The 19354-nt window shown below is 30.6% G+C and overlaps 1 protein-coding gene across 5 annotated transcripts in view; it reads right to left on the bottom strand.

The window, feature by feature from the left end:
- Window positions 1-2213: 2213 nt before the first annotated feature.
- Window positions 2214-19354, bottom strand: part of LOC118193813 (atlastin-like) — an 81104-nt gene continuing 63963 nt past the window's right edge. For all 5 annotated transcript variants that reach the window (XM_085814786.1, XM_085814788.1, XM_085814790.1 and 2 more), the window contains 2 exons: window positions 10777-10843; window positions 2214-5870 (listed from right to left, as the gene is read on the bottom strand). In XM_085814786.1, coding sequence (XP_085670912.1) covers window positions 5733-5870; window positions 10777-10843 — 205 coding nt within the window. In that variant the 3' untranslated portion in view covers window positions 2214-5732. The remainder of the gene's footprint in view (window positions 5871-10776; window positions 10844-19354) is intronic.

The following is a 19354-nucleotide window of genomic DNA, read 5'->3' as shown; positions in this document are numbered from 1 at the left end:
AACAATTAGAAGCCTAATGAAAATACTGCACAGTAGTTTTTAAAGCTTTAAAAAATTCTCTGGTAAAGGATAATCAGAAAACTATACAAAAGCGGCACATAAATATTTTAATACCATACTGATGTTCTTAGGTACAACAACTTAAAATCTTCGCACTCTGCATTCACATTCAGATTTTTATCTTGTTACCTCTTAAGTGATAAGCTTAGTTAATGGCTTTTGCATAAAAATTCTGTCACTAAGTAAAGATATCAAAAACATAAGATTATTAAAATAATTCTCAATATCTGCTTGGTCCTCAAAAAAGATACTCAAATTTAAAAAGTTCCATACAATTGTATTTTAATAGACATCCTGTTCAGGTGCATGATTATTAATTTTTAAATATGACTCAAATTCAATGAATTATGCCCAGACAACCTTTGTTTCCCTCTTTACAGACAATACTATTTCATACAATTTTGTGGTTTTTCATGAAAATGTTTTGCAAATTCATTCACAGCAAGTTTTAAGAAAGTTACTGCAGCGTCAAGTAATGAAGAAAATGGTTAGGATCACATCACCATGGAGGTGAAAAAAGATGCTGTTGAAAACTATGAAAATAACATATATCTGGGACTTGACTACTGCGTAGCATATGATCAGAATGGCAGTATCTATGACTTTGAAAAACAAAGATGCTATTAAGCAGGCTAATTTTGTGAAGGGACTGAAACTAATTACCAAATGAAGTTCAGAGACATTAGAGAGCATGTTGAGAAATAGTTTCTGATCCAGATTACAGAAAAACTTTTATATATAGAATATATGTCATGCATTGCATTTGTATTTTAATAAATAGTGTTATAAAAATAACAAGAAAAACTTTTATTTAACTATTTTCCCTTTATTTCTTATAAGAAAATTTTGTAATAAATCCACCTGCCATTGGTTAAGACCAAAGAATTACTCTTATTTTATTCAATGTGAATGATTTTAAATAACTGATTTCAAAATTTAATAGTCAATGCGAAAATTATGGAATATTTCATATGCTAAGTAAAACAAAAATATCCTATTTAAATGAAAAAACAGATGTTAGCTCAAACTGCATTATGCTGACTTCAGTATAATACAACATTGAACATAATGCAAAATAATGGATCTGATGTGTATACAATTTATTCCTAAAAGAATGATATCCAGTCCTAAAAAAACAAGCTACTGAAGAATGTTCTATATTTACTTTGAGATAATTACTTTTTGACTACAAATTTTATCAATTCCAATTCCATGAACAGACTACCAATGCAACACTGTGAAACATTATTAGGATTACAGCATCAAAAATGATAGATGGACTTCAAATCACTGGTAAGATATTTTGACACATCCCAGTATTTATGAAACAGAATGTCAGATTATTTTGAAAGATACAATGTATTATTATATTATTACAAATTACAGATAACAGTACAATTAAGACCTGATTTCTATTATTATATTCTAAAAATAAATAATTTGGTTATCAAAAATTTTATAATTTTGTTCTTCTGATGATAAATATAGATTTTCCCTCTAATCATTCATTACTGATTTAGATGCACATATAAATTTTACATGTATCTCATAAAATCTTTGGATGATGATAAAACTAACAACACCTACAAAAATATTCTTAAATTTACATATTTTGATTTACATGACAAAGTTAAAATTTACAACATGGTGGTAGAAATTTTCCCATCGCAAATAACTCATTTTTATTCAAGTCACCTTTCATTTCTGCTTAAGTGAAGTTTTACTCCATGTAAAATTGAACTACTTCAGTTAATTATACTAACTGTTAGTTACTAAGTTATTCACTATGCAATGAATAGTGTAATTATTCAATTCAACAGTGAATTGTCAACATGATGATAATGATAGATAATATATTATAAGCTGAATTTGGGTGTGGGGAGAGAGTATACAAAGAAGTGATTTCTAACCTGAGGAGGATGAACACATTAGCAGAGTCAAGGCATCTGAATTTTTGACATATCAAGCCTAAAAGATTTGCTGTAACTACCTCAAATTATTCATTCTCATTACATACAAATTATAGAATATTAATCCTATATGCAACACCATATTTATGAAACATCATCATTATAGCAATTTTAAAAAAGAAAAATGAACTTGGATATTGCAGTATAATATGCATATAGACACATAAAAATGCTACAATACACTACCTTAAAAAAGTATTTATTCCAAATTAGTGCCATAAAAATACTTAGCCTGTATTTGACGTTATGGATACATAAGAAAATAACTGCACTTGATTGCATTAATGTACACACATTACTCAGAGATTCTAAATCACACATTATGTCTTTAAGAATTTGTACATATATAACAGCACTGTAACAATGAAGTTAGTCTGGGAAAAAAGGGAATGGGGGGGGGGGAAACTCGCATAAAACAAATTAAATTCTAAGGTTAAAAAGTGCAATAAAGCAATTTAAGATATGACAAGCTGGAATGCTCGTTCCCCAGATTATAAACTGATGTAAAAAGTGGGGAATTTTTATAATTATTGTCGATTATAAAAAAACTTTGCATTAGTTCCTCTTTATGTCCACTTGGAAGTATAAAATAAATTTAGATTAAAGACAAATTTATGAAGACTCCATTTCTATTTTTCTGAAAAATTTTCAGATGAAACTGAAAAATATTTAAAAAAATTAAATAGGAAGAGAGTGGTGAAAATGTATAATGTTTTTAGGGATATAAAAAAAATTCATTCATTAAGTATGCTGCTCAGAAACTTTCTTTCTGCGAATAACTAGATTTAAATGAATTAAATTTTAAAATTACAGGCATAAATATTTGCTTCACACATGCATCATAAGCTAGCACATATAAAATCCGAGTAAACTATACTTTTACCAATAGGTGTGTTATTTGCTAATAAAGGTTAAGAATTAATTTTAAAAATGGGATATTAAGTTAGTAACCACAATGCAAGATATTCATATAAACAGTTGTTCTGAAACTGAAGATTATATCTGATTTAAAATGTAGAATGAAATATCATCAGCTTGAAAAATCTCTTAAAAAAAAAAACTAAAATAATAAGAACTATATGGTTCTCCAGCCTGGCAATGTAAAAGAATTAAAACCTGGCAGTGGACTTGAATCAAGATTCCAATGGATTGGTTTTAATACTCAACTAGCCAGTAAATTTAACAGTATTGTTAACTTGCTCATTAAATAGTCATTAACCATCTATAATAAAAATAAATTTGCTAATTAATACTGAAAACAGGCTAGCTTAGTGGCATTTCCTTTAACAATTGAATGATAACTAATTCAAATAAAAGACTGCCCTTTTAAAATTTTAATCTATTTACTGCTTTACATGCTTCTCAATTATGCATTGTTCTGAAAATATTTGTTACTAAATGAGACCAGTATTTACTAAAAAAATTTTACATCATATACCTTTTAAAGCTATTCATTAACTACATTAGCATTTGCCCTTTCAAGAACAAAATAAATACTATTCTTCATAATTCTCAAAACAAACAATTTTCCTTTAAAACTACAAGCAGTAACTCAATTATTCTTGTAAGATGCACTGTTAGAAAAAATTTATATTTTAATGCCTTTTAAATAATTATTCTTGTAAGATGCACTGTTAGAAAAAAATTATATTTTAATGCCTTTTAAATAATTATTCTTGTAAGATGCACTTTTAAAAAAAATTATATTTTAATGCCTTTTAAATATAATTTTTTTTTTGCACAGTTTAATGTAATGGTGTTTTCAAACAAGAACTATAAATATTAAATTTCCTTAAACCATTTAACTACAAATATCAATTTTCAAACCTGTGAAAAAAATTTACTTTCTGATTCTTCTGAGCAATAAACTTTTCAGGGGGTTCCCAGGAAAGATACAGTAATACAAATTAAATTCAGTGACATATTACACAAAAAATTAAAATTGAAGAAACATTTATATATGGCACAAATAAATTATAAAATTCTGATGAATATAAAACATAAACACATTGAAATTATAAATGGTAATACAGCTTCCACAAAGCAGAGTACATTACCACACATTTAAATATACTAAAAACTTAGCTATCTAATAAACTAAATGATTCTTTGATTTAAAAATTAGATGTACAATATTCACAATTAAACTGACTGGCAGTGTAAGTGGGCACTTTAAGGAAATGCTTGCAAAAGGCAAAACATTTCAATGATGTATTTCATTTGTTATAAAAAGTAATAAATTTCAAAATAATTTTTTTAAAACACATTATATATGGTTTATAGAACATCTCCAAGATCATTAAGGATAAAACTAAATCAAATTTAATTTTCATATAATTTTACTAAAGCATACATTATTTAGTAATGCATACATAAAAGTACAGAAATTTGCACTATTTTCTTCAACTAACAAGTTAAAAACTGTATGACTAAAACTGCAGAACAATTATTGTTTTTTATCATGAACACAACAGAAAAAATTACACTGCGAATTTAAAATTAAGACAAAATATTTAATATATGCATTTATGCACTTATATAAATTTCATACATATATATGTCTCACAAACCTATATTATTTTAAGAAAAATCCATATAAATAAGAAAAACAGATATATAAGATATTAATAGTGACCAAGTCCAACCTATCAAAGGTGTGAAACAGTATAATCTTTAAGTACAACTTCATACAAAATTGCAATACTCATCTTCACTGGTACAACACAGTAATTTAAGGCAAGTTCAGTTTGGCTCAGAGTTTAGTGATATGCAAAAAAATCACTCGCATAAAATGATATGGAACTAAAAACATAAAATTAGTTGCATTATATAAAAAATTTAACAAATAAACTGCACTTTAATGCCAGTTATTCACTACACTTAATTGCCACATCAGAAAATATACGTACATCTGAAAGGTCTTTAGGCAGTCAAAAAGAGATCAAATTCAGTATACAAAGCAAAATAGCCCATCAGATCAGATTTCCAAAATTTATCACACTATGAGCAACTATAGTACAGCCACAGAATTATTATAAATTCCAAATATTGCCTCCTAAATTAGTCACATTTAAATTTTGGCAACATTTTATCAAAAAGAACACTGTCTCATAAGAAAATAATTTATGCAGTTTTCTCCTCACTGATTTTATTTATGTACAGATAGTTAGTTTATTTCATAAAATTTAAGAAATGCATATTCATAAATCAAAAAGTGAAAATCATTCTTTTTGGAGAAAAAATATATCTGACTAAAACTTATTATGTTATATTACAACTAGCTGCCATTCATCAGTTGTTCAAAATGTAACACCAAACAAATACTGAAAAAAAAAAAAGTTTACATCTTTACACTTTTCCAAAAAATTACAAATCACTGCTCATAAGATGTCCTGCACTTTACTTTCCACTCCCCATCAATTTTTCTTCACTATTTCAAATCTATTTTAGTCTATCTTGTTTCACAATGTTAAATAAATACAATACAGTTAATAACGTACATACCCAAACCCTAAAAATGATTGTTGGAAAAAAGTTATTAAACACACCAGTAACAATGATTTTCAACACATTTTACAATTACTATACATATAACAATCCATATAAAGTTAATTCTCTTATGCAGGTACACAAAAGTTCATGTACTTAAATAACAAGGTTTCATAACAATAACAAAACTTCTTGAACCATTATTTAATACTACTACTTTTTCTTTTTTGTAAGATTCCTGTGAGATACAGTATGAGGTGTGAGTAAAGTTTCAGGAGTTCTCTCAGAAAGAATGCTGTTTGGAACTTGTAACATAGCTTGAGCAAATTTTCTTTGGCTGGGAAAGACAAACTAAAAGAAAATAGAATTAAAAAAAAAAAAAAAAAAAAATATTCAATATCAAATCAAAAATACAGATTGAAAATATGATCAGCATAATTTCTTTCAAAAAGATACCAGATTTTATATATTCATTACCTATAATTCATATTTATAAAAGAGACAGACAAAATATTCAAAACAAGTTTCACTTCACAGTTTGTTCAGTAGCAGAGATTAAAACCATAATTTAAATATATTATTCAATACATGACTGGATAATGATAAAACTTGCTTTCAATACCAAATTCCAAGTTTCATATTTGCAAATGCATTTTCATCCGGAGGATATATTCTGCAGAGAAATGCGTATTAAAGACAGATTTGATTCATTTTTTATTTCTATTATCTGCAACAATATCAGCAATGTCAGCATTTTTCTACTGATATTTTAAGAAAAAATACACAAAATTTTAATTCTCATATATATGAGAGAAAGCCATTAAAAAGGTCACAGACTGCTGTGGAATAACAAAAATAACCATGAATGTTTTGAAAGCTGTTATTAGATAGAAACACTACCATAATTCATACTAATTCAAGGGAACAATAGTACTGATCACTGATGGTGTGTCAGGGCAATGTGAAAATTTCTGTTAAAAAAAAGTGGAATACTATCCATTTCTGTGCTGCTAATGTATTTTCAGGAGTAGTCTTCAATGAGTAATTTTGTAAAGAAAACCAATGATTTTCTAGTAATAAAATTTCTAGTAATATGAATGGTATGGTTTGAAAGAATCAATGCACAATGCGACATTACACATCGTGCACATTATTTTAGTGCGCGATTCCTTCTTTTGTTGTGCAATTTATGGCACCGCCGTTGTGTTTTTGTTGTTACTGGCAGATGGTCACAAAAATTGAGTAAGCTTCGTGATGTTTTGGATGGGCGTTCAGTTCCTCTATGGCACTGATACTGTGCGTTGAGCTTTCCGGACGCCATCAAGGCTTCTGCAAGAGGTAGAATGAAATCAAGAAGTGGGGTTTTTCGATGTTTGAGTTCGCAGTATGCAATCCATGAGTTGACCACTGCGCTCATTAATAGGCAAAAAAATACTTTTTTCCACCACTTGCAAGATTTTCAATCTAATTCATAGACATTTGCCATTTGATCTGCAAGGTCACACCTCCCATGATTTTGTTGTAGAATTCGATTGCCACAGGGCACTCAAATTCTTCTTTGCTTCCATCTTTCATGGTGCGATTTACTTTAGTGTATTTAGCTTCGTGGCAATTACTTAGCATCATCACTTCCTTTGAATCAAGCCACCTCGCACACAATGTTCCATTTTTAGTTATGAGAAACTCAGCCTCACCCCTTTTGCTTAGTTTTGTTGCAAAATTAGGAACATCTTTGCATGTCTTGATGCACGTACCAATAGCAGGAAATTTCAGGGTTTCCATCAGGTGCACACTTGTAAAAAATCGGTCAAACGCAAGCATCACGTCTTTACTCGGATTGTCTCCGTTAGCTTTGATACTACCCATTCCCCGAGTTTGCCTTGAACTTCACCCGTTTCTCTTCCGGAATAAATGCTCATGTCATATACATATCCTATTTTTGAATCACATCACTGCCAAATTTTTATCCCTCTTTTCACAGGTTTCATCGGCATATATTATTTGAGGGATGAACATCCCTTGAATTTTGCCACTGATTCATCAACATCTTGATATGAGCTTTTGCTTCAGCACTGTTTGAAGGTTTGTTTCAGGCACGAAACAACCTCGTCAATATAATATGTTTTACTTGCATTTTCTGGCTTTTTTGGTGTAGCAAAATATAGTTTCGACAGCAACGTTTTACATCTGTCTCTTGAAATAGCATTTTTTATTGCTACATTTCCCAAAGAAGGATTAGATGACCAATAATGAGAGAATTTCGGCACCCTATCATAAGACATGACAAGCATGCATCCAAGGACAAGCATAATTTCAGAGGGGTCTGTAGGGTGAATTGTTTGTCCTAACTTTTCGAGTCGTTGGTTTGTGCATTGAGAGATCCAAATCGTAAGACTTTTTGGAAATATCTTGAGAAACACGTCCAATTCGGTAGCTGAACGATTTAATTTGAATAACAAACTAGGCAATGACTCTGCTGGAATTGTCATTCGAGGTTGGAAAGTTGAATCTGCATGAAACCATAAGATTGGTTTGCTGCCTGAAGCATTAGCTGATGGTATCTCATCAGCTGATGAAAATGATGCCGTATCAGTAACACTCAAAGCACCGCTGTTCTTTGTATTTTGGGGAATGGTATCATGATCGATATCCATTTCACACTCGTCTGAATCGGACGAGTACTGCAAATTATATGTTGGATCTTGAAAATCGGGATCGTCTATTTCATCATCCAAATCAATATCTTCGTCATCTGACTCTTCTAAAATTTTTTTGATTTCTTCATTAGTAAGTCCCCGGCGTCGAGTCATTTTAGACTGAATTAATATGTGCCTAAATTAAAAATAATACGCAACTATTTCAAAAGTAACCGAAAAATATAATATCTAGAGAAATGATCACATAGGACTGTTGGGACAATGTGTTCCCACTATCCAAGATGAGAGGGACACATATGTCCCGATAATAAAAACGGAAGTAAAACTTTGCCACTTACCAGTTTATTAGAGGTAATCCGCTTCGTGAGTAACTTATCTGGCCTTAGATTTATGGATAAATCAAAATTTAATCGAAAATAGGCAGTATTTTCCAAAACCAAACTATTCACGTTCGTAGAGTATGGAATGAGCTGCTACAACACTTCAAAAACGTGGGAATTGCATTATGTACGGTAGTGCCATCTATGTTCTGTGAATGAAAATACCTTCAAAAATATTGGCAGGACTGGTGGGAAAGTCTCTCATTAGACAGAGAAGCGTTTCTATCCCAAGAGTATTTTTTGAAATTTCCTTGGGAGGTATGTGTCCTGTCAGGTGCGAAAGGGTTAAATGCCTAAAACTACTGCATTGTACTGCGGTGTAATGTTGCAGCTTCAGTCAGCAATGCCTTTGATGCATCAAAAATATTGATTCCTACAATGATAATTGTTGCCTACAATGATAGATGTTGCTCTGCCACAATAATGTCAATCCTCATGTGGCATAGTCACCACACCAGTGTCTTGTGCACATTTGAGGACTTTGGTAGTCTTACTCATTGAGTTACTACAAGCCTGACAGTATTTGGTGTTATTCATGATCATTTTTCATTATCCTACAGCAATCTGTAACTTATTAACTGGATTCCCCTCATAATACTTATTTTACATTCAAATACAGAAAGATGAAAATTTATGTTTAAAACTCACCGTTTTCTCCCTTCTTTACCATTTTTAAGTTAGAAACTTCAAAAAAAGTTCTCATTTATAAAATTCAAATGTCAAGTTACAAAGATATGCTGGGAAAATCATAGTAAATGGTTGTTACAAATACTAAATTGATCCAACTCTGAACATTAGGCCCACCAGCAGCTGAGCGGTGAAGTCGCTGAACACTGGTAGTTCAGTCCAAGGTTTGAAACCCATGGGTGTTTTCGTGGTTTTCCCAACGCGTAATGTGTATACGAGCCAGTTTCTCTTAGAAAGTCCTCTATGAAGGCATCCCTCCCATTAGGCAGATAGCTCTCGAGGCTTTCCGTAATTAAATAACCTAACCTGAACATTAGAACTGGCACAAACATAACATTAGTTAAAAATATTAGAAGTATTGATAATTTAAATATATGCAACGGTTATTGTCATACTACACGTACATCCAAATGGTCTTTTGGCAACCAGAAAGGGATCAAATTCAGTATGCAAAGCAAAATAAGCTCATCAGATCAGATTTCAACATTTTACCACAATATGACAAACTACAGTACATACAACCACAGAATAATTCCAAATAAAAAATATTGCCTCCTAAATTATGCACATTGTCATGTTTACATTTTGACAACATTTGATCAAGAGTTTCAAAGGAAAATATTTATGCAGTTTTCTGCCCATCGATTTTATTCATATACAAACTGTTAGTTTATTTTATAAAAATTTGAGAAAGGCATATTCATAAATCAAAAAGTGAAAGGTCATTCTTTTTCAAAAGATTATTAAACTTTAAGTAAGAACTTGTATTAAAACAACTAAATGTAAAATCATCACTAGAAATTGTTACCCAACATGCAACATAATAAAACTGTACATAGTTAGATATAACTTTTACATATATTATTTTAATCAAAATACATTTAAATAATTAAAATGTTTAGAAATAAAGATTTTTAATCATTCTTGTCTCAAACCCAGAAATTTTAAATTAAATGCTTCATCAAAAACATTTTACTTATCTGTAATTACCCCTATGCAGTAATTAAATCATTTCATTATTACATGAAAAACCAAAAAGAGTGTTAGATTTATATTGGTACCTCAGCTAGAAGAGGAATTTTACATGAAATAAAACCACAATAAATAAATTATTAATTATTAAAGACAACTTAAATATAAAGAAAGACTGCTACAATGCTTAATCTTATTTGAATACGAATAGATAGTTACACCATGAATTAAAATAATTTGATATCAACTTCAAATGATGATAAATTAACATTAAAAGAGGAATAACAGTTAAAAATAGTTTTCAAAAAATTTTATTGGCAAATTATGCAATTAAATTAATCAGCTTACATAAATATGACAGAATAACTATGCTTTCTCATATAATTTTGAATAAAGATTGCTTTATAAATTATAAGTTATACTTTGATTGTTTTTGATGCCATTAGTTTACATTAATCAGAATATTAATTAAAAAAACTTTTTTTTAAATAAAACACTTTAGATATAAATAACATGAGTAATTATTAAATACTTTACAAAATGCTGTTGAAGGAAACTTACATTATTCAAAACAACAAGCACAAGATTGTCAATAAATACTGCAATATGCTGGTGCTGTCCAGTAAACCTATATATATAAAAAAATCAGTTCAATAGATTTTTTTAAAAAATTATTAAAAAAAAATAATGCTTTTTATTATTAAATCTATGGCATTTTGAGATTTGTGGAAATGTTGGATAAGAACATTAAAAGTTTCTAGAATGAACCTGAACAAAATTTTATTGGAAGTTTACTGACCACAGAATTTCTTAGCAAATACTCCTAAAATACTATCACAGTTACTAAACTATTCATAAGCTTTATCAAAAGCAGTTGTATAATTATAAGCCACAATCAAATTAAAATTTCAGACTAGTATTTACATAGGAACAAATAACTTGTATCTATGACATACTTACTTTTAAAAAGGGGGAGTTCATTTTTGCTTTCTTCAAAAGACTAACATAATTTTAATTAAAATTCTTCCATGCAACATGTTACATTGTGACAGTGATGTAATGTACTACTGAGCTATATTACTGTCATAATTCACATAATTCATACATATTTTATTAAAGAAAGAAACAGTGGCATAAAATCATAACTTTCATACACCCAACTATTTCATCAATGTCAAATTCTTTATTAAAGAAAAATCCATAAGGCAAAAAAATTTAGATATGCCATAGTTGCCAACCTTGAAATCTAAAAAAACAAGGAGGTTTTCTTGTTGTACAATGATGCCTTTCCAAATGAATTCCAAATATACTTCAATTCACTTTCTAATGCATAAGTCAAGTTACTGAACTGTAAATAATTTGACTCGGATTATAAAATATATTAATATTTAAATAGATATCCTAAATTTTACGTTCTGTGCCTAATTTTGATTTTTTAATGTCCTTAAAAAATCCTGAATAAGGAAGGAAGGCTTTCATTTATCAAAGTACTTTTAAAATGATGAAAATAAAATTATTAATGTACAAAGTATTTCTGAGGATAAAATTCACCATGTACTATGTATTGAAGTAAAACAAAATTAATACAAATAGACTAAACATTGCTTTATTCCTCATACAAAATTTTAAAAATGCCTATACTGGGTTAAGAAAATTTCAGACCAAACAAAATTTTAATAAGAAAAATTTAATATAAATAAAATGCAATAAGAAAAATATAAAATATGATAAAAATAACACAATTCAGATGAAAAGAAATTAATAGGAAAAATATTCCGAAATTCATTATAGGTGGGAAATGCAGTTTCATTAATTCAATAAATTTGCATTTATTGTGGGTGAAACGCTTTCCTTAGTAAAAGCTATAAAATAAAAAACTGAGATTTTCAATTATTTACAGGGAGACCAGGAGATATATTGAAAAACTGGGAGATTGGCAGCCATGAGTTACGTAATTGTTCGATATCACTTTTCCTCTATGCGACACACAATATTTTGGTATCAGTTACACAAATTTATCTTTTAGTAAACTTCAATGGTTCTTAAAATTGAATCAAATTAAATAAAAGAGTGGGGGAACCTAGCAACCTAAGATCTTTAAAAAAAGTTTCACATATTTTATAGGCTGGCTTTTACATTAAATTTCATTTTTATTAACTTACAGTGCTAAAGCTAATGTGCAGATTCTAAAGCAGAGATTACCTATATGTAGGTTATAAAACAAAAAAGCATACCATAAGCAGGAGAAAGTCATGATAAATTACCACTACACTCAAACCTGTTTCTGTGCTCTTTTTTTTGGGGGGGGGGGTTGGTATATAAAAATTTCAATCAAATTGGAACATAATTGATGAATTATCAAGAAAAAATTAAATAAATAATCAATAAAAAAAGGAGCTTCAATCTTGTATATCTGGCTACCGAGACATATGCAAGCATCTAGTGAAACAACAGTCATCGCAAAAACTGATCACCAACTACATGGTAACTGGAAAAAAAATTAACTCTAAACGAGTGCAGGGTAGTATCAAGTGATGAACGCGATTTTGAATTAGTTTGCCGCAAGAAAGTTCGTGTACAGTCAGACTACGGAGGATAATAGTTATAAGTTTTGAAAAGTTTTGTATGTGTAAAATAAGTACATATGTAAATAAAATATTTTAAAATGTTTGCATCTGTATTTTCTAAATCAGATTCTAAAAGGTTTGGTGAGATTCCAAGTAGCTGCCAAGCCTCGTGTCTTGATTTCATTAAAAAAAATCTGATGTGTACACCACATGACTTCCTTGTACGGAATATTAAATTATACACATTTTTTCTTGCATTTCATTTAAACTTATTGGACTGAATTAAATCTACTTCGCCGACAGCGCATAAACCACAATAGAATAAATGCATTCTTTAAAATTCACTCTAGTATTTGTTTACCATAGTGACACTCTGGTGCTAGATTCACTTAACAGTATTATATTTCGTTCATATTATAACTCATAATGCACAAAATTTATATCATTTAAAGAATAGAATTATCTAATTGTTGCCACATGTTCTATTCAAATACTATAATAAAGCTAGAACGATGTATAAAAGAAATTAGGCAAACAAAACAAAAAAGAAACAGTTTTTCACAGACGATTGAGCATTTCTCATTCAATTAATTCAGTTCTCACTTTGCGAGAAGGCAAAAATACATAAAAACTCAAAATATCTATATTAAAAATTACGAAGTAAATCTTAAACACTTATTTCCTCGAAAAAATTCCAGAAAGGTTTAAGCATGATTTAATTGGCAATAATAAATGAAAGCGTTATCTTTGTTGTTGCGAAGCTATGTTTCTCTAGATTGGCAACAAATCCACTAGTCTGCTGTTTCAAATGTAAACAAACAATGGCCGCCATCAAGAAAAGGATTAGGCTTACCGGCACTTAAACAACTTTAAAATTGTTGATAATTCTAAAAATATTGCATAGAGATTTACTAAAGGCATAAAAACCTTAACCGGAAGATAAATTAACATAATTCAATAATTTTTAAAGCAAAAAATGTACAATTTACAAACATATATGTTCGCGCCTGCGCATCTGTAATGTAATCCACGCATGCGCATCTGTAATGTGATGATCAAACGAGTTTGAGAATCGCCATTGACGGTGTAAGAGCTATGAGTTAATTGTAATTAATTATGAGAATTAATAAAGAATCGAACCAGCGAATTTATTTAGTGTGTGTTATTTGGGATGAGACCCAAACATATCTGGTCCGTCGAGCCGGAGCGTAAGTATCGTGCATGAATAAATAATGTTTCGTTTTTGAGAACACAGGAGTGTTTGTGTTTGCCAATATTCCCAGCTTGTTCTTTTCAACGAACATCGCTGATTTTGGATACGGATATTCATCAATAGTGAATCACTGCAGAGGTAAGTGATTCCTCTCTTGTTAATTCTGTACATTCTGTGCTTGTTCTGTTATAAATAACAATGTTATTTAAGGGTGCTAAAAAAGAAGATTTAAGGCTTATTGCCTTAGAAATAAATCTAAATGTTGACGAAAAAATGACTATAGCAGATTTGACTGATATTATTGAGAATAGTGAAATTTTCAAAACTAAACAAGATTTAGTAAAAGAGATAGCAAACTCTATTATCGAAAATAGAAAACAGGAAGAGCAAAAAGAGCGAAAACTTGTCGAGTTAGATAAAATAAAACTTGAGAGATCAAAGAATGAGTTAGAGTTGGCTAAGCTTAAAGCAGAAACTAAACTTGATGGTGTAAGCGAATCCGAAACAAAATCAGAGTCACTAGATCAATTAATAAAAAGTATCAGAACCTTAACTGTAAAAATTCCTATACGGCCTGAGAGTTGGGGATTTTTCTTTTCGTCATTAGAACGAGCGTTTATTACAAAAAATGTTTCGGAGGACTATAAAGCAGAAATTCTGTTAGGAGACAAAGCTTCGAACATAATAACCTATTTACATGATAAGGATATCGCGAATTATGAAAAAGTAAAAGAAGTAGTTCTGAAGGAGTTTCAGTCAACACCATATTTGTGTTTAGAAAACTTTAGAAAAACTGTTAAACAACCACATGAAACTCATGTGCAGTTTGCTTCTCGCTTAATAACTGCCTGGGATTATTATTTAAAATTAAGGAAGGTAACTGACTTCGAGACCCTCAAACAACTAATAGTTTCAGATAGGTTATACCAATCTTTAGATATGGGAACAGCTTCTCACATTGCAGTGAGGCAAGGTGATTCATGGTTTTCACCTAGTAAGTTAGGTAAAGAAATAGATTTATATTTCACGTCACGAGGAAAACCTCTTACTGAGAATTCTCATGTTAATCGTAAGTATAATAGCTCAAAAAGTGTAGCTAAAGTGTTTTTATCAGATGTTAAAACAGAGAACTGCATTTTATGCCACGAGAATCACGGATTGGCAAAATGCCCATCGTATTTAAAATTACCGGTACAAGAAAGAGTACAGGTTGTGAAATCTAATAAATTATGTTTTAACTGTCTACACATGCATTCAGTATCAAATTGCCCATCGAAATATTCTTGTTTTTGTCAAAAACGGCACCACAAAACTATTCACTTTCCGAAAGCAAATAATATCATAAAGGAGGATCCGGACGCTTTAGGAAGTTCTAAACATATTGCAACAAGTAAATTTAATTCTTTATGGAAACACTTAATAAAGAATCCCGAACATTTAAAATTATATTCAGATTTTTTAAAAGAATATCAACAGTTAGGACATATGGTTGAGGTGAGTGAATGCGAGGAGGAACGAGGTTCATATTACATTCCTCATATTGGAGTATATAGGGGACAAGAGAAAAGTAAGTCGACTCCCTTGAGGGTAGTATTTAACGCTTCTTCTTTGACAACCAAAGGAAACTCTGTAAATTCTATACAGTATAATGGAGGTGTGATACAAGATGATTTATTCTCAATTATGCTGAGATTCAGGAAATACATTTTTGCTTTCACTGCTGATATACAAAAGATGTATCGAGCTATTTCTATCCATCCATATCAGTGGAGGTTGCAAAGGATTTTATGGAAAGAAGGCATTGATAAGCCAGTTAAAAACTTTGAGCTAACCACTGTTACCTATGGAACTGTGAGTGCACCATTTTTAGCAATGAGAACACTTGTACAACTGTCAAAGGACAAAGGAGATAAATTTCCTTTAGCAGCACGTGTACTGAGAGAAGACATGTACATGGACGATATTCTATCTGGAGATGAGTCGCTAAGTTCAGCATTAGAACTTCAAAATCAGTTAATAGGCATTTTGAAGAGTGGAGGTATGTTACTCCATAAGTGGTGTAGTAATGCTACTGAACTGTGTCAGACAAACGACAAAACATATCCATTTGGTAAATCAGAAGGATATAAAGCATTGGGTATTTTATGGAAGTCAAAAGGCGATTGTTTGAGCTTCAACGTTAAAATCGAAGACAACGTAAAGGTTACGAAACGGCAAGTGTTATCTGTCATATCTCGCATCTTTGACCCATTGGGTATAGTTTCCCCAGTTATAATTGTAGCAAAAATATTTATGCAGAAATTATGGCTGTTAAAACTAAACTGGAATGATGTTTTGCCAGAAAAGGAGGCTAAAGAATGGAAAGAATTCTCCACTACCTTGCAGCTAATTAACAACATTGAAGTCCATAGATGTATTTTATTACCAGATAGAATCAAGATTGAATTACATGGTTTCTGTGATGCCTCAGAGGCCGCCTATGGAGCAGTTATCTACTGTAAAGCAACATCAGCAACAAACCATACATCAGTGAGATTGGTGTGCAGTAAATCGCGTGTCTCCCTGCTAAAGAAGACTACAATCCCAAGACTTGAGCTTTGCACAGCAGTGCTATTAGCTAAACTAATGCATCGACTGAAATCATCGTTAAAATTGGAGCTTACTACTATCCACCTTTGGACCGATTCTATGACTGTGCTGTCATGGATCAACAAAGAGCCACACCTGCTCAAGACATTTGTCGCAAACCGGATTTCAAAGATACAGGATCTGACTGAAATAGCACAGTGGCATCATATCGCTTCTGAAGAAAACCCATCAGATCTCATATCTAGAGGTATGTCTGCCAAAAAACTGCAACTAAAATAACTGTGGTAGAACGGGCCTGACTTCTTAATGAAGGATGAGTACCCTATAAGAGTTATACCTGAAGCAATTACTGAAAAAGACAGAAATGAACTTAAAAACTTTGCTGATTCTGAACTATCTACATGTTTAAATCTGAATGTGAATAATTTTGTTAATGATTTATTGAATTGCAGTAATAAGTATTTAAAATTAATTCGTATTATAAGTTTTTGTTTTAGGTTTTACAAGAACTGTAAGCAAGAACAAAAGGTAGGTAATTTACAGGTGGGAGAATTGAGAGCAGCTGAAGAAACTTTAATAAAATTAGTACAGGGTGAGTATTTTATAAATGAGATAAATGATCTTAAAAAATCAGGTATTGTTCCAAGAAATAGTTCTATAAAAAGTCTTAACCCTTTCATTGACAGTAATGGACTGTTGAGAGTTGGAGGTAGATTAAAAAATAGCAATTTAACTTACGAGAAAAAATTTCCTATTATTCTGCCTTCTAAACATAAATTAACCGAGTTAATAGTTAATTACTATCATTTAAAATATCTGCATGTGGGTCCTCAATCTTTGTTATATCATATAAGACAAAAATTTTGGATTGTAAATGGTAGAAATGTTTGTAGAAAAATTGTAAAAAATTGTATAATATGTTTTAAAGCTAATCCCATTGTAGCTCAGCAAATCATGGGTGATTTACCCAAGGAAAGAATCACAGCTAATCTTACATTCAATTGTATTGGAGTTGACCTCTGTGGCCCATTCTTAATTAAGTACAAAAACCAGAGAAAAAGTATATATCAAAAAGTTTATGTGTGTATATTCATTTGTATGGTTACTAAGGCCATTCATTTAGAGCTGATAACAGACCTAACATCTGTAGCATTAATAGCTACCTTGAAACGTTTCTTTGCACGAAGAGGTAAAAGTTTAACACTATTTAGTGATAACGCTACGAATTTTGCAGGTGCAGATGCAGAATTAAAGAGGTTAAACAAACTAGTGAACGAACAAGATGAGCTGGTTATTTGAGTTCTGAGAATATCGAACGGAAATTTCTCCCTCCTAGAGCACCAAATTTTGGAGGCCTTTGGGAGGCTGGAGTTAAATCTTTTAAGTACCACTTCAAACGTGTCGTAGGTAATGCAAAATTGACATTTGAACAATTTTTAACAATTATGATTCAGATTGAAGGAATTTTAAATTCCCGACTATTGACACCCTTGTCTTCGGACATTGATAATTTAGAGGTTCTAACACCTGGGCATTTTTTAATTGGTAGAGCAATTAATTCGATCCCTGAGCCAGATATCACGGAAGTTAACATTAACAGGTTAAAATTGTGGCAACAGATCACAAGATTAGTACAAATTATCTGGAAAAAGTGGAACTCCAATTATTTAAGTCATTTACAAAATAGATCTAAATGGCATAGTTCTAAAAACAATATGCAAGTTGGAGACATGGTCTTAATTAAAGATTATTTGCCTTGTTGTAATTGGGCGGTTGGTCGTATAATAGAATTTCTCTTTTATGGTAAATCTATTTTATGGTAAAGATGGAAAGGTTCGCGTGTGTAATGTAAAAACTCAAACTGGAACTTTCAAACGACCAATTACCAAATTATGTGTCTTACCAATACAAAAATGAGTATTGTCTTTATAGTTATTGTACAGTATTGAATGTGTTTCACATAAAATGTCATTATGTAACTGAAATGTTATATTGTATCGCTTTGAGTTGTGCGCTAATGTATATGGTAAATGTCTAATTATAATAATGATTTTATGTAATAGTACTTATTCAAAATTGTTTATGATATACTTGTTTAATTTTTATGCTATATCTTAATTACAATAGTTGAATGCTAAGCATTGCAACGTGGGGCGGCATGTTCACGCCTGCACTTCTGTAATGTAATCCACGCATGCACATCTCTAATGTGATGATCAACCAAGTTTGAGAATCGCCATTGACAGTGTAAGAGCTATGAGTTAATTGTAATTAATTATGAGAATTAATAAAGAATCGAACCAGCTAATTTATTTAGTGTGTGTTATTTGGGATGAGACCCAAACAATATAAGAATAAAGAAACTGAGATCACTGAGCCGGGTAACAGAGTGGATATATATATAAATATATTTATATACGTTTGGTGCGGCAGATTGCAACCAAAATACGAGGTGCACATCTACATATTATAGCAGTCCTATAAATTTAACAGCAGTCAAAATGAAAATTTACACTTGCTTTAAGTTCCACCTTTATTTTTAAGCAAATGCATATCACCAAGTTTCATTGAACCTTTTTGGAAATGATAAGTAACAAAAATCACATGTGCTAATTTAGCTAACAATGTTATAAATTACAACCAATGTTATAAATGAAAAACATTATGGTACACCTTGCACACACACACGAAAAAAAATGGGATAGATCTGTATCTCACGTTCTGCTGGGCCGACTGAAAAAATTTAACTTCTGTTTTTATGTCTCGAAAG

Source organism: Stegodyphus dumicola, chromosome 4 (assembly GCF_044657685.1).
Source record: "Stegodyphus dumicola isolate Sdum_Otavi_A_Nest chromosome 4, ASM4465768v1".
Classification (NCBI taxonomy): Eukaryota; Metazoa; Arthropoda; class Arachnida; order Araneae; family Eresidae; genus Stegodyphus; species Stegodyphus dumicola.
Note: the sequence above shows the minus strand (reverse complement) of the source record. Positions and strands in the feature narration are given on the sequence as shown.